Source organism: Octopus bimaculoides, chromosome 7 (genome assembly GCF_001194135.2).
Source record: "Octopus bimaculoides isolate UCB-OBI-ISO-001 chromosome 7, ASM119413v2, whole genome shotgun sequence".
In the NCBI taxonomy this organism is placed as follows: domain Eukaryota; kingdom Metazoa; phylum Mollusca; class Cephalopoda; order Octopoda; family Octopodidae; genus Octopus; species Octopus bimaculoides.
The window spans coordinates 58948968-58964772 of NC_068987.1; the positions used below are offsets into that span (position 1 = coordinate 58948968).

Sequence of the window (15805 nt, forward strand, 5' to 3'; positions counted from 1 at the left end):
TGGTCATGAGCGCTGTCTCTCTCTGTTTATATAAAAGATTTGGGAAAAAAAAAAAAATGATATTGCTGGGAAATATTTCTTATTGCCTCGATGAAAATTTTTGTTGTCACAAAATGAAAATAATCAACTGGAAGAATACTTACCAGAACTCTCCATCTTCAGCATTAACAACGTCAAGTTCCAGTTTCTTGTCAGCTGGAAGATTTCTCATTTCAAATGATCTATATAAAAAAAGAATGGTATTTTGTTACTAGTACGTATACTAGAGTTACAATTAAATTACTGTTTGAAACTATGAGTTGGTTCCAAGTTGTTAACATCTTAAAATGATTCACTGAAAGGATAAATTATCAAAAGATGTCTATAACTTCACTTTAGAGATCTAAATGCTAAAGGAGGAAACTGTAATAGGCTGAGTTGTTGGAGTGCTTGTCTACCAAGTGAAGAGTCAACGCTTCATATTCTATAGCTGGTACTTTACCATGGTGGAGGTGCAATGGTCCAGTGGTTAGGGTAGCGGACTTGCGGTCATAGGATCGCGGTTTCGATTCCCAGACTGGGCGTTGTGAGTGTTTATTGAGCGAAAACACCTAAAGCTCCACGAGGCTCCGGCAGGGGATGGTGGCGATCCCTGCTGTACTCTTTCACCACAACTTTCTCTCACTCTTACTTCCTCTTTCTGTTGTGCCTGTAATTCAAAGGGTCAGCCTTGTCACACTGTGTCACGCTGAATATCCCTGAGAACTACGTTAAGGGTACACGTGTCTGTGGAGTGCTCAGCCACTTGCATGTTAATTTCACGAGTAGGCTGTTCCGTTGATCGGATCAACTGGAACCCTCGACTTCGTAAGCGACGGAGTGCCAACAACTTTACCATGAGGCATATCTTGTGTAAGCATGCCACTAAATATACATATTTATAACTCGGTGCATAGGTATATACATCTCAGCACTGCAAGTAACAGGAGCACTGTATAGTTAAGGATTGGTTAGTTTGCAGTACTAAGTTTGTCCCTTTATAAATCTCAAATAAGAGAACTATTGAAATCCTGAAACCAGTGAAGTTATACTGAGTTCCATCTCTCTATGAAGATTTTGATGGCATAAAGCTGTTGAACACCTGCACACTACCCAACAATCCTTGCAGTTTCTATGACATGATTCTTTTTCTAATGATACACCAGGAAGAAAAAAAAAAAGCAAGATTTAAAATTCTCTTTTAGTCTTTTAATAGTATCATGCTGGGCACATTTTTAAAAGGGAGAACAAAGAAAATTTTGAAATAGATATAGAAGTATGAAGGCATCATAAACAAAGGAAATAAAGTCTAGTGACCTTATATTTTTATGTTATCACCCAGCGAGTAGAACCAGGAAACTTTCAATCTCTACCTGGATTATTTTACTTCATTTCTCTTCATTTATTCTATTAACCACACCACTTATTTAAAAAAAAAAAATTACATTTCTGTTGAAACACAGAGCCTTAATTTCAAATGATTTTTTAAATAAGATTACAGTAAAATAACAGCCATGCTTAAGCTGGTATTTGGAACAAATTAAGATGAAATTTTGATGGAAGATTATAATTTAGATCAGTTTAAAACAAAGTTTGAGTCATAGAACCAAAACCAACCTCAAGTGGTTTGGTATCAAATGGATTAAAATGCTTGTGGGAGACGCAAGTGATATTTTCTATTTTCTTGTTCTTCAAAAAGCTGTAGGGGTTCATACCAAAAGGTAAGAGTTCCAAACATTCATTGTTGGTGTAGAGTATAGTAATAAACAATATGGTACTACTGGTATTCTAGTTGTTGGTCAGTTTTAGTTAGCTCTTCTTGAACACATCTATGACATGTCAGTTGACAAATAGTTTCAACCAATCAATGAGTCAGTCATCATCATTTTCCTCATCATTTAACGTTCATTGTCCATGCTGGCATGGGTTGGATGGTTTGATCAGAGCTGGAAAACTGGGGTTAGGGTTAGGGTCTGATTTGACATGGTTTCTACAGCTGGATGCCCTTGCTAACACAGACCACTTTACAGAGTGTGTTGGGTGCTTTTATGTGGCACCACATGGGTGCTCTTACATGGTGCTGCATGGACACTTTTATGCATGGCACATAGTATATGTATATATATATATATAGTATACATGATCATATATGTCATTCTGGGTTGAATTTCATTGCATGCAGCCATCTCCCTCTGTATTAAGTATTATTTTGTCTTTAGGTTTTGAATTAAAGAAATGAAAAAAGAAAACAAAATACTTAAAATAGAAATAATATAACATACGTATCAGACCAAGGGCCGTTCCATTCGCCTTTTCCCCATGGGTTTCTGAGACGCAGCAAATTATGCACTTTCTTATTTACTTCCACCTGTAAAGAGAGTATATCAATGTACAACTGACTGTTATGACAGGAGAGGTTTGGTTCCTATGTCTCTTTTATATTTTGCAGGATATATCTTGATCAATCTTTTATCTTTTACTTGTTTCAGTCATTTGACCGTGGCTATGCTGAGGCACTGCCTTGAAGAGTTGAACCAAGCTAAGCAACCCTGAACTTATTTTTTTAAAGCTTGCTATTTATACTATATGTCTTTCTTTTTGCTGAACTGCTAAGTTATGAGGACATAAACAAACCAACACTGGCTATCAAGTGGTGATGAGAAGGGACAAACACGAAGGCACTCACAGATATATATATATATATATATATATTTTTTGTTTTACTTGTTTCAGTCATTTGACAGTGGCCATGCTGGAGCGCCGCCTTTTAGTTGTAGAAATCGACCACAGGACATTCTTTGTAAGCCTGGTACTTATTCTATTGGATTTTTTTGCAGAATTGCTAAGTTATGGGGATGTAAACACACAAACATCACATGTCAAACGATGGTGGGGTTGGGGGAACAAACACAGACACAAAGACACACACACACACACATACATATATATACACGATGAGCTTCTCTCAGTTTCCTTCTACCAAATCCATTCACAAGGCTTTGGTCAGCCTGAGGCTATACTAGAAGACACTTGACCAAGGTGCCATGCAGTGGAACTGAACCCAGGACCATGTGGTTGGAGAGTGTTTAGCCATATCTTGCACCTATATAGTAAAATTTTCATAATTTCAAAGCTTGGTATCTAATTTTATCATTTGCTGCTGACTATGTGACTGCACTTGCATGGTTGATTTGAAAACATAAATGTATAAGTATGCAGCACACGTGGAATTTCGGTACATATTTGCTACATAATTATATGTTGTCTTTGGCGATCTCACTGATGAAGTACAGATGACAAATTAATTTATTTGTTTATTAATACAGAAGCTTGGGATTAACTGTAAATAATTGTTGTTTTCATTCTCTTTGGAATTACTTTTTTATGTGGTTTGAGTTTGGCGGTCCTCTCTAGCATGTAAGGCGTCCTGTAAAAGGTCATCACTTTGTATATAAATACTATTCACTTTTATATATGAGTATATATACACACACACACACACACACACACACACACACACACACACACACACACACACACACATACATACATACACAACAGGCTTCTTTCATTTTCCATCTACCAAATCCGCTCACAAGGCTTTGGTAGTTGGCCTGAGGCTATAGGAGAAGACACTTGCTCAAGATACCATGCAGTGGGACTGAACCCAAGACCATGTGGTTGGGAAGCAAGCTGCTTACCACATAACCATGCCTGTACCTAAATATATAAATCATCATCATTTACTGTCTGTTTTCCATGCTGGCATGAGTTAGACAGTTTGACTGGAACTGGTAAGCTGGAGAGCTGCACCAAATTCCAATCTGATTTGGCATGGTCTCTGGTTACATGCCCTTCCTAATGTCAACCAATTCAAGAGTGTAATGGGTGCTTTTTACGTTCCACCGGCACGGGTGCTTTTACGGTCCACTGGCATGGTGGCACATGTACATATATGATGGGCTTCTTTCAGTTTCTGTCTACAGTAGAAAGCAGAAAAATGCAACATCATGGATATGATAGATGCATGGGACAGAAAGACTAAGGTGAGAATACAAAACAAATTCTTGGAAAAAAGTATTGCTGTATAGCTGGAGCAGTTACAGCTTTGATGTGGTGGCTGCATGGATGATAGAGAGGAAACAAAATGAACCATACAGTACAAGCCAGACATTTCATGGTAGCATTAATGTTAAGGCGGTGAGCTGGCAGAAACGTTAGCATGCCAGGCGAAATGCTTAATGGTATTTCATCTGTCTTTACGTTCTGAGTTCAAATTTTGTTGAGATTGATTTTGCCTTTCACCCTTTCAGGGTTGATAAATTAAGTACCAGTTGCATACTGGGGTCGATCTAATCGACTGGCCCTCCCCCCAAAAATTTTGGGCTCTGTGCCTAGAGTAGAAAAGATTAATGGTAACACTACTGGAAAGACCTGTAGTGTTGGAAGGTGCTAGAATCATTGTGATGTTCAGGTTACAGTTAATTAATGGAATATCTGACTGAAAACTAAATGCAAAATGTATAGTATACACACAATCAGTGTGTCGATGCAGTTGCAAGGTTTGACTGGGAAATGTTTAGTAATTTTGCTTAGTTTGCAGGTTTTGGAAGGGTAAAGAACCGTGTGCGTGTGCGTGCGTGTGCGTGTGTGGTAAAAAAAATTTATAATTTGCTTTTCATTCTTCCTCTGAAAACAAATAAATACCAAAAATTTGAATAAAAACCTCAAAAACAAAATTACTGTTATATAAAAATAAACAATTTATACAGTACAAGGAAGATGGTATTCCTAGAGTTTTGCTTAGTTTGCAGGTTTTGGAAGAGGAAAGAACCATAAGTGTTTGTGTGTGTGTAGTAAAAATATTTATAATTAGCAAACTGACCTGAGCTACTTTAGTAATTGTGTATGCATGACCTTCGTATAAGCCGTTCTCCCTTTTTGTTTCTTTGAGTGGTAGCATTTCATTCTTCCTCTGAAAACAATGAAATACCAAAAATTTAAATAAAAACTTCAAAAACGAATTTCTATTATATAATTTAAAACAATTTATACAGTACAAAGAAGATGGTATTCCTAGAATCAGTAGAGTATTGAACAAAATCACATACTTGTGCTATATTAAGTTGTATCATATACATTCAGAATTCGAAACCCTACAAAGAATGTCTTTCATCCTTCTATTTCAGCCAGGTACTTATTTTATTGATATCTATTTATCAAACTGCAAAGTTAACAGCAATAAACACACACATAAACAGCCTATTTGTGTGTGTGTGTGTATACAGTCATGGCTAAAAGTTTGAAACATAGGTCTGAAAAATTAGAATTTATTTTATATTAAATGCCCAAATATATATATTGTATACATTTGAATTGAATTGTACTTGGGCATAACAATTTTAATTAAAAAAAAATTTCAAACATTTGGCCATCACTGTATGTATATGTGTACACACACACACACACACACACACACACACTATCAGTTACTCCTTCCTTCCTCTGGAACCTTCCATCCTTTACTCTCATCTTCCATTCCTTTCCATGCAGTGTTCCCACTGAACATCTTTCTATGCCTTCAGGTAGTTCTTCCTTCAACCATACTCCACTTTATCACCTCACATCTTCCCAGTTACTACCACTCACCCTTACAATTTGGGATAGTCATGTATCTCTTCTATAGCAAGGTGTCTGTTCTTTTCCCTAAATTATACTTTAGCCTCTCAGCACCTGGCATTAAGCCATCCTTTTGACTTTCTAATAACTGCCACTTTGTCGTTGAGGAGTAGGGGAGCTTTTCTACTTCCTCTTTTTTGTCTGTCTTGTAACTTAGCAGCCTTGCTATTACCAGTAGCATGTAAAAAGCACCCAGTACACACTGTAAGGAGGCTGGTGTTGGAAAGGGCATCTAGCCACAGAAAACAAAAACTCAATGCAGCCTTACAGCTTGCCAGATTCTGTCAAACTGTCCAACTCATCCCAGCATGAAAAACGGACATGAAATGATAATGATGAATGTATATATAAGTGTGTGTGTGTGTGATTGTGAGTGTATTTGTGTTGACATGTCTTGACATGATCCGATGATTGTAAATGAACATCACTATCATACAAGCAGTGTTCTTTGATTTCCAAACTTCTAGGGAAACATGTCTGGCCATGGAGAAATATCATCTCGCTTTTAAAATAAGTGAGGGTTGGCAACAGAAAGGGTATCCAGTGATAGAAAAATCTTCCTCGATGAAATTCCATGTGACTTATGTGCAAATGAAAAGTAATCATCCAAACAAAATGTCATTATCTTGAAATATATTGATTATATAAACTCACATAAATTGCAGCACCAATCAAAGTATTCATCTTCCTGACATTTAGGAGCAAGTCATACAAATTTGGTGCAATTTTCATCTTCTCTCTTAAATCATAAAATTCTGAGATGCCTCCTGTTAGATCAGTTAGGGCACTTTGGATCTTTCCTCCATTCAGCGATTGGTAGCAACCTTGAAGCCTGAAGAGGAAAATGAGTAGATATATTAGCTGACCACAAAAAGTCAATGAAGTATAATAGAATGCAGGTATAGACATTTTTCTAAGCTTCAAGACACCCGAAGATCAATAGTTAACTCTGATTTTATTGTGTTAATTAGATGAGAAATAAACTCTCTTTTAGGATAGGAAACATTGATATTCCTTGATGACCTGGTATCAATGATCTAGCATAACTGAAGAAATAGTAATAGAAACTGAAGAAATAGAATTCACATTGCAGATATCTGTGAGAAATGAAGGGATCATTTTGTCTTTCATTTATTTTAGTTTTTGGGCTGTGGCCATGGTGGAATACCACCTTGAAGGGTTCAGGAATTGAAACAACAATTTCATGATTCTGAGTGCAACACCCTAACTTTTAGGCCAATGTGCCCTCCCTACTCACACACACACACAATAATTCAATAATTAATATCTCTCCAATCTAAATTAAATGAATACAAATAGTCATATACTTTTAAAATGCCATATTTAACAAGTGTTAAATTTAGAGTGGGTTTTCATGCACTTGTAAATAACTGAGTAACAAAGGCTATTATACTTACTTAGCATAGGCTTTCTCTAATAATGGACTCCAGAATTCATTTGGCTGTTCCCTGTTCTTTCCATAAATCAAATGGCCATTTATTGTTGGCAAGTAATCATCAATTATAACTTCCCTCCATTTTCCATAGTGCCAAAAGTTGAAATGGAAGGCACCTGCAAAAGAAATCAACAAGAAAATAATATTGGCTTTAAATTGTGGCACAAGACCAGCAAGTCAACAGAATGTGAGTAAGTCAACTACATTGATCCCAGTGTTCAACTTGGTACTTTTTTTTTATCAACCCCAGAAGGATGAATGTCTATCTATCTACCTGTCTATCTACCTTTCTTTTTATCAACCCTAGAAGGATGAATGGTAAAGTTGACTTCAGTGGAATTTGAACTCAGAATATAATGACAGATTAAATGCTGGCAAGCATTTTGCCCAACATGCTAACAATTCTGCCAGCTTTCCACCTTAAGGAAGATACATATTGACTTGCTTTAGACAATGTTCAAAGACTCGCATATCATAAAACAAAGAATGGGATGTGATACCCAAGTTAGTTTTCAAGGTTATTAACTGCATAAGTGAAAGAGAGCTTTAAGTTTTTGGCATACAGATTACTCTGTTGAATGTAATGCTTATTTATCCACATTGCTTTGAACTAATCATGCATCATCTCATAACTAAGATTATTTATTGTCTTTTTTGCCAGACTGCTAAGTTATGGTGATATAAACAAACCAACACCACTTGTCCAGCAGTGTTGTAGCTAGAGCTATTTCTTAAAGATATTTTGATTTGATGGTCATAGATGGAATGCCTTTGATCAGTGGTCTGTCCAATTACAGTGCCAACCTGTGGTCAAACAACAGAAGCACTAACCAACTTTATCTTTCTGTCTGTCTGCATCTATCTATCTATCTATCTATCTATCTATCTATCTGTCTAGCTGTCTAGCTGTTTGTTTGTCTGTCTACCTGTCTATCTACCTACCTATCTAGCTTTCAGGAAGTTGATTGTTGTGGCCGGTCAGAGAGTGACTATTGGTTTTGCACCTATAAAATGCTTAGCTGCATAGGCGACTTGTCAGACACAAATGGCTGAAGGCACATACAATTTCAGATGTCATGGTCAGTTAGTTTTGTAAACAAAAACACATTCGGAATGGTTGGGCAGGTGTTACAGGCTTGATGGGGTTATCTCCCTTACATCTGTCTGTCTGTGATTGATTGGCAGAATCAGTGTGTTAGATTTACATTAATTATTTCGAGTTCTGTGTTTTGAGTTCAAATCTGAATGAAGTCAACTTTGCTTTTCATCCTTTCAGAAGCAATAAGATTAAGTACCAGTCCTCTACTGAGGTCATTTCTTCTCTTTCTCGCATTCATTCATTCATTCATTATTTTTTCTGTGTCTGTCTTACTTTTTACTCTTCTGAAAGAAATAGGCTATGGTCAGACCTGGAGAGAAACAGACACTAGTTAGGTCTAAAAATGTCGAGATACATCATATGTTAAGACAGTGTCTGTCTCTAGAACAACATCAAGATGTTAAGGGCCAAAAACAAGGCATATCTATAACATTACTGTATTTTTATCACTGGATATACATTTTTTGTAACCAATTAATTCTCTTCCTTTTTATACTAATTATATAAAATTCTATTAATGTCAATTCAGTGTTATAGTACTTTGAAATATTGTCACTTTTATTATCAATCCACTATCAAAATATGGACTTGATATCTATATATATAAAAGGCAGGATGTGTGTGTATTTGAATGTAATGTTGATGTTACTTAGTTTAGTTTGAATTAAAGAACTTGATTAGCTTAATAATCCTAACTTAATCCTGGGCAAAGCTGGACTATACTGCTAGTATGTTATATAATAGAATTGTTTTCAATGAATTATTCTTTCCTACAGATTTATTGTATTAAGCTGATCTAACAAATCCTAATTTTTACAATCATCATATTCATAGTCATCATGACCACACTCTGGGCCATATCTTATTAGTTTATAGAGCTTAGCTTATTGAAAAACCATCTACTTTAGTAGTAGCAACAGCAGTAGTTTAGTCAGTCAGCCCTGACTGAGCAGACTTATTGAGAGTATTCTAGCAATGATAATTACATTTTTCTTTTCTTTTTGCTGGTTACAGTGTGTCTTAGATCATCTTATCAAATGTCTCTTTTTCTTTTCCTAAAAATGATAGGGTGTGATTTGAGGGAGACCTGACTTATTTCTCAAGAGACAAGTAACTCTATAGAGACTACTTCAATAGCTTGTAGCAGCACCATCAGCAGCGCTTGCAGAAGATAGTGGTAATGAAGTAATGTTTTTTTTTTGATCCATTCAATAGAAAAGAAATATAGAACAGATCTCGAGAGATCAGATGTCCAACTGCTTTTATTTTTCTCCTTCGACTTATTTAACAATGTAGTAAAAACATGAAAACACCCTGATAAAAAAATCCCAAACAAGCAAAAAAAAACAAATACTGATACTTACCTATGTAATCCTCATCAAAACTCTGGCCACTTGGGATGATTTTTTGCACAAGCTTTTTCTGATGTGCAACAACAGAAGACACAGAAACAACAAACCAACAGTTGCCTAGGAAAAGTGAAAATCAGGAGTTTAGTAAATGATAAAGAGAAATAGATTATGTATGTATGTATTTATATATTATAAAGTCTGTGATATAAATATTGGTCTTTCCATGATGAGAAAGAAAGAGAGAGAGAGAGAGAGAGAGAGAAAGAGGGAGAGAGAGAGAGAGAGATTAGTTCCAATCTAGGGATTAACTCTACAGCTTAATGCTTATGTCATAATTGTTGAGAACCAATAAGTTTTAAATCATGATTTCAGTTACCAGTAGTCTTCTCTATCCAAAATCAAGCCGTCTGTCACCTGCCTGGCTCTTTAAATTCTATACTTTGAGATAAAGGTTCTTTTACTTAAGATAATATAAAATATGGTTTTTGGGATGCAATTGGCTGAGCTACTATGATGTCGGATTAACATTCAGAGAATCAGCATTTGGATTATATCAATAGAAGTAGATTGTATACATAGTGAAGGTGCATGTTATCAAGTAGTTCAGTTCACTGAACTATATAAGCAGTTATCACACACATAGAGGAACTTAACATTGTAGCTAGACACATCAGTGTAACTGATAAGAAGCTGAAGTACTGTATAATTGATTCAGCTTACAGTGCAGGGTTCAAATGCTCCCATGTGAAAGCTCATAAATCTATGGTGATGCAGAGAAGAATCAAACCTGAGGTCAGGTTTAACCAAAATCCATACCAATGCCCAGGTATAAGTAGATAAGTCAGATTTAAAAATAACTACAGACAAAAAAAAAGTAAAATGTCATATGGATTAAGCCAGTGTTTCTTTATATCGCGGTGGTGGTAGTGGGTAAAGATTGATGAGGAAATTGACAAATTACTTTGCTTAATAAAATTAACAATTGTTTTTATAATCACAATTCTAAGAAATTAGGAACCTGTAATTTTTAACCATTGAAATAAACATAAATTTCATTATAGCTCACTTCTTTTAATTTGCACGCAAGAAAAGTTGCAACTCTAAACTTCAAATTACAACAGCCATTCCATCATGTAAAAAACAGTTGACTTTGTGATCTGCTTGCTCTTCAGACACACATAACTTATGACAGGCCATTCCTGTTGATTTGTATTTTACCTCTACCTCTCACAATGATCGTTTCTTATTGGCGTTGTAGATGTATATAGGTATATACGATATATTGCCAAATAATATTTTGCATGCAGAATGCAACATGTCAAAATTTGCGTTATATTAATCATTGTAGGTCATTCAGAATTCTACTTGAACATTAAGGAAAGCAATAATCTTCTTTCCATTGCATCTTGATTTGCTTAGAGTTAAACTAATGGATAAATTCATACAGTAGATATCTGATACAGAAAAACTTCTACCTCAGCTGAAAACTAAGCAACATGAAGCTTCCTATGTAAAATACAGTGTTTGTATGCGGTGGCAACCCCAGTGAGTCAAAAGAAAGTGTGTTGTATGTAATGTTGAATTATCAAATGAAAATTTAACACTTTTGTCACCATATTTCTGTTTAGATACACTATCTTTATCTCAGTTAATTTTAAAAATGATGAAATATTTAGTAAAATAACTATCATTCATGATTGTTACCAGCATCGCCTTACTGGCACTTGTGCCGGTGGCACATGAAAAATGATTCGAGTGAGGTCGTTGCCAGTGCCGCTGGACTGGCTCCTGTGCAGGTGGCATGTAAAAAACCATTTTGAGCGTGGCCATTGCCAGCACCACCTGACTGGCCCTCGTGCCAGTGGCACGTAAAAGCATCCACTACACTCTCAGAGGGGTTGGCATTAAGAAGGGCATCCAGCTGTGGAAACTCTGTCAGATCAGATTGGAGCCTGGTGCAGCCTTCTGGTTCGCCAGTCCTCAGTCAAATCGTCCAACCCATGCTAGCATGGAAGGCGGACGTTAAACGATGATGATGAAGGTGGTATGAAAATTTGAAGGGAAGTTTTAATATAGACTACTTCAAAATAGGAAGCCATAGAATCAGGAGTGGTCTGAGTTTGCTTGTTTAGAATATCTTGTTTTTGATACAAACCAAGAATTTAAAGACCTGCAAAAGGATTTTTCAAAACTTGGCAACTGTCATTCAAACTCAAAAAACAAAAAATACAACAACAACTAAATATTCAATCTCATGTGCTACAAAATCTTCGAGTTATTCAAAAGCATTCTACACTGTGTTCAAAATGATTGCAAAGGTTATGAAAGCACATACAACTTATGCTGTCTTCTATCTTTTCCTTGTTTCAGTCATTGGACTGAAGCCATGCTGGGGCATCACCTTGAAGGGTTTTAATTGAATAAATCAACCCCAGGACTATTTTTTAAAAAAGCCTAGCACTTATTCTATCAGTCTCTTTTGCCAAACCGCTAAGTTATGGGGACATAAACACACCAACATCGGTTGTCAAGTGGTGATGGGAGGGAGGGAGGGACACACACACACACACACACAATGGGGTTCTTTCAGTTTCCGTCTAGCAAATCCACTCACAAGGTTTTGATTGTCCAAAGTCTATAGTTGAAGATACCTGCCCAAGGTGCCATGCAGTGGGACTGAACCCAGAACCATGTGGCTGGGAAGCAAACTTCTTACCACACTGCACCTATGTTTAATATCTTTATGAAAATAAATACCATGAAGACCCCTTTGCTTTCTTGCAGCTTCAAGCAATACCAAGTGGAATTCTCCAAGTGTTGTTAATTTTTCTTGTGAATAACAAATATGATTGATGCAATATGCACAGACAGTGCTGCTAACATGACAGGAAAGCACAGTGGATTTTGTGCTAGAGGCAAATAATTACATGAGCATGATTTTTTTGCAAACACATTACATTATTCATTGACAGGTTCTAGTATCAAAGAAAATAAATATTGATTTATTTGTGAATTTGTAAACTATTACATATCAGGTTTTGAATTATTTAATGCTACAGGAATTGCTGACAAAAACTCACTTAGACCACTAAAAACATAGAAAACAAAAAAATCAGATAGCTTACACATGGAAAGGTTCCTTGAAGAGTACTGGAGCTTTGTAACAAATTAAGGTTTTTTTTTTGTTATATCTAAAAAAGCATCAGATTTAGTTAGTTTTTGGAATGAGATTTGTGTCATTTTCATCTTATCTCACTGACTTCTTAGATAAAGTCATGATTAGTGAAGAACTCTAATCATGTTTTCCTAAGGAGAGCATTCACATTTGTTTCCACAAAATGGAAAAAAATTCGTGCATTTAGCAAAAATGAAACTGGCTATATTGAATTATCAGTTAGAAACTAGATGTCATTTTCTTCTCTTCGGACTTTTTTTTAGAAACACAGAAGTTGTGGACACTACCAGAAGCATCTAAAGGTTTGACTGAGATTCCAGATAAAAAGTACAATTAGTTAGGGAATCTGTTTATGTGTGATGTTGAAGAAATTTTGCATTGTCAAAGAGATTTTTCATTGGAAAATCAAATTTCATGGCTATTCTAGTAATGATGTTAAATATTTACCAGAAAACAGAACCGGTATTTTCTGCAAGTCTCATTGCCTCAGTAAACCTGCCATATCTGGACAGAAAATAGTTTCAAACATGACATTCCTTAACAAAAGATAGACACATATATAAAACTGCTTTTCACAATTAAAAATAATGAAAATTTGAGTGGATATATCTGATTTCTGCAGTATAAGGGTTAAGGGGAAAAATTATTGATATGAGGTACTGTTTTAAAAATGTTGTTTCAGTGTTGTAATATTCAAAGATTTTGGAGTGAATTTGTATCTGTTCAACAGCACTGAAACTGCTTACAGAAAGCAAAACAAATCCTGCCTCCATTTTGCTCAACATATTTGAATGGGAAAGACTTTTTCTACTGTAGCAAGCATAATAACAGAATACAGAAGTTATCTACAAGTGGAAAGTGACATATGACATGCCTTGACAAACATTCGCTTAAGAATTGAGGTACTTGTCAATAAACTAACATCACTATAAGTTTTATTTCTGGGTGTATTTTACTTTGGGTTAAGTTATGTACATTGCACTTACAAATATCTAAACCTGTCAAACACCATAGCAAAGAAATAAGAATTATTTGCAGTTTAGCCAAATGAAATATGTTCAATGGAAGCTGAATTTAATTAAGCTAAAAAGTGCTAATAATGACAAGTTGAAATTGATATAGAATATAAAACTATAGTACCACCTGACTGGCCTTTGTGCCGGTGGCACATAAAAGCACCCACTACACTCTCGGAGTGGTTGGCGTTAGGAAGGGCATCCAGCTGTAGAAACTCTGCCAAATCAGATTGGAGCCTGGTGTAGCCATCTGGTTTCACCAGTCCTCAGTCAAATCGTCCAACCCATGCTAGCATGGAAAGTGGACGTTAAACGATGATGATGATGATGATTTATATATTTTCTAAATGTGTTTTAAAACTGCAGTGTTCTTTCATTATTGATACATAAAACCAACAAGATGAAAACTAAATCTTGTTTATGCCTTATAGTTTTGGGTTTTGTATTTTTAAAATTATTTGTTACTTTAAATGCACAGTACAAAACATGTTTAATTCAGTATCACAACAGCCTGGTGCCCTCCCATTCTTGCAACTTCTCTTTCTCAACTATTTAGAAATAATTGCACATGCATTTTATTGAAGTTTTACAGAGATGCTTTTGCTGTAATTGACGAGCCCCCCCCCCTCTCCCAAAATTTTTGGTCTTATGCCTATAAAAGAAAGGTTTATGTATTAACACCAGGAGTATTAGCACCTGGAAGAATTGTTAGAGTATCAAAAATTGCTTTATGGTATTTGTTCTGGCTCTATACTTTCTGAGTTCAAATCCCCTGTGAGGTCAACTTCGCCTTTCATCCTTCCAGAATCAAAATAAAGTACTAGTCCAGTAATGAAGTTGACAGCATCAACTATTCCCCAATCCTATTATGTCTTGCATGAAAAGGTAAAACAACAAAAAAAGAACAAGATTATTAAATTGGACTTTAAGAGACTTGGTGTGGGATTAGAAGTAGATTAGCTCCAAAAGTGCTAAATAAACGACACTGATAATATTAGTGTAGGCTATTTTGTCATCTCATTCATAAAGGAGGTGGTAAGTTTCACTAATGTTTAGAGGGAAGACATTGGTACTTAACAGTCTGAGAATCATTGGGCTAGACGAATGACTATTCTGTTATTACAAAACTGGATTTTGTCATTGGACTGCAGCTGTGCTGAGGTACCGTTTTCTGTATGAGGCATCCTATCCTTGTCAGCTAGCAAGCTCAGTGGATTAAATACTACAAGTTATTTTCTTTCATGCAGCAATTCATCTTCCAGATCCTTATACATACGCATTCATTCATGCATGCATGCATACATACATACATACATGACTAGTCTGTTGACATTATCTAAATGCCAAGGAAAGAGCTTTGTTCCAAAGCTAAGAACCAGCTCTTCTCTTTCTCCATTGGTGACACATTCGAAATATACAACCAGAGTTACACATACAAACACAAACGTATGCACATCACATTTATAACGAAGAGAAAGCAAAATGCTTTAGGAATACTTTTATGTATAGTATAATATTTGCGTATAGTATAATTATATTCAATACTTCATATACAATATAATTATATTCGGTTGGTGCCGCTTGGCGTGACTTTACGTTTCACATTGACTAACCAATCGGTTGGCATAGCACGCATGCATACATATATTGCACACGCACATATCCCGCATACGTATGAATACTTATGAATGCACATATGTAAAAAGTAATGAAACATACACACTAGTTTTTTATTGTGTGCATGTTTATGCATATACACACATATACAGTGGAGGCGCAATGGCCCAGTGGTTAGAGCAGCAGACTCGCGGTTATAGGATTGCGGTTTCGAATCCCAGACTGGGCGTTGTGAGTGTTTATTGAGCGCAAACACCTAAAGCTCCACGAGGCTCCGGCAGGGGATGGTGGTGAACCCTGCTGTACTCTTTCATCACAACTTTCTCTCACTCTTTCTTCCGGTTTCTGTGGTACCTGTATTTCAAAGGGCCAGCCTTGTCACACTGTGTCACG

At 35.9% G+C, this 15805-nt stretch overlaps 1 protein-coding gene across 1 annotated transcript in view; it reads right to left on the bottom strand.

The window, feature by feature from the left end:
- Nucleotides 1-15805, bottom strand: part of LOC106867138 (calpain-9) — a 77531-nt gene that overhangs the window by 21936 nt on the left and 39790 nt on the right. Inside the window, exons 3-8 of the mRNA XM_052969709.1 lie at nt 9617-9721; nt 7116-7269; nt 6352-6529; nt 4904-4993; nt 2301-2386; nt 144-221 (exon numbers count right to left, since the gene is read on the bottom strand). Of these exons, the coding sequence (XP_052825669.1) occupies nt 144-221; nt 2301-2386; nt 4904-4993; nt 6352-6529; nt 7116-7269; nt 9617-9721 (691 nt within the window). The remainder of the gene's footprint in view (nt 1-143; nt 222-2300; nt 2387-4903; nt 4994-6351; nt 6530-7115; nt 7270-9616; nt 9722-15805) is intronic.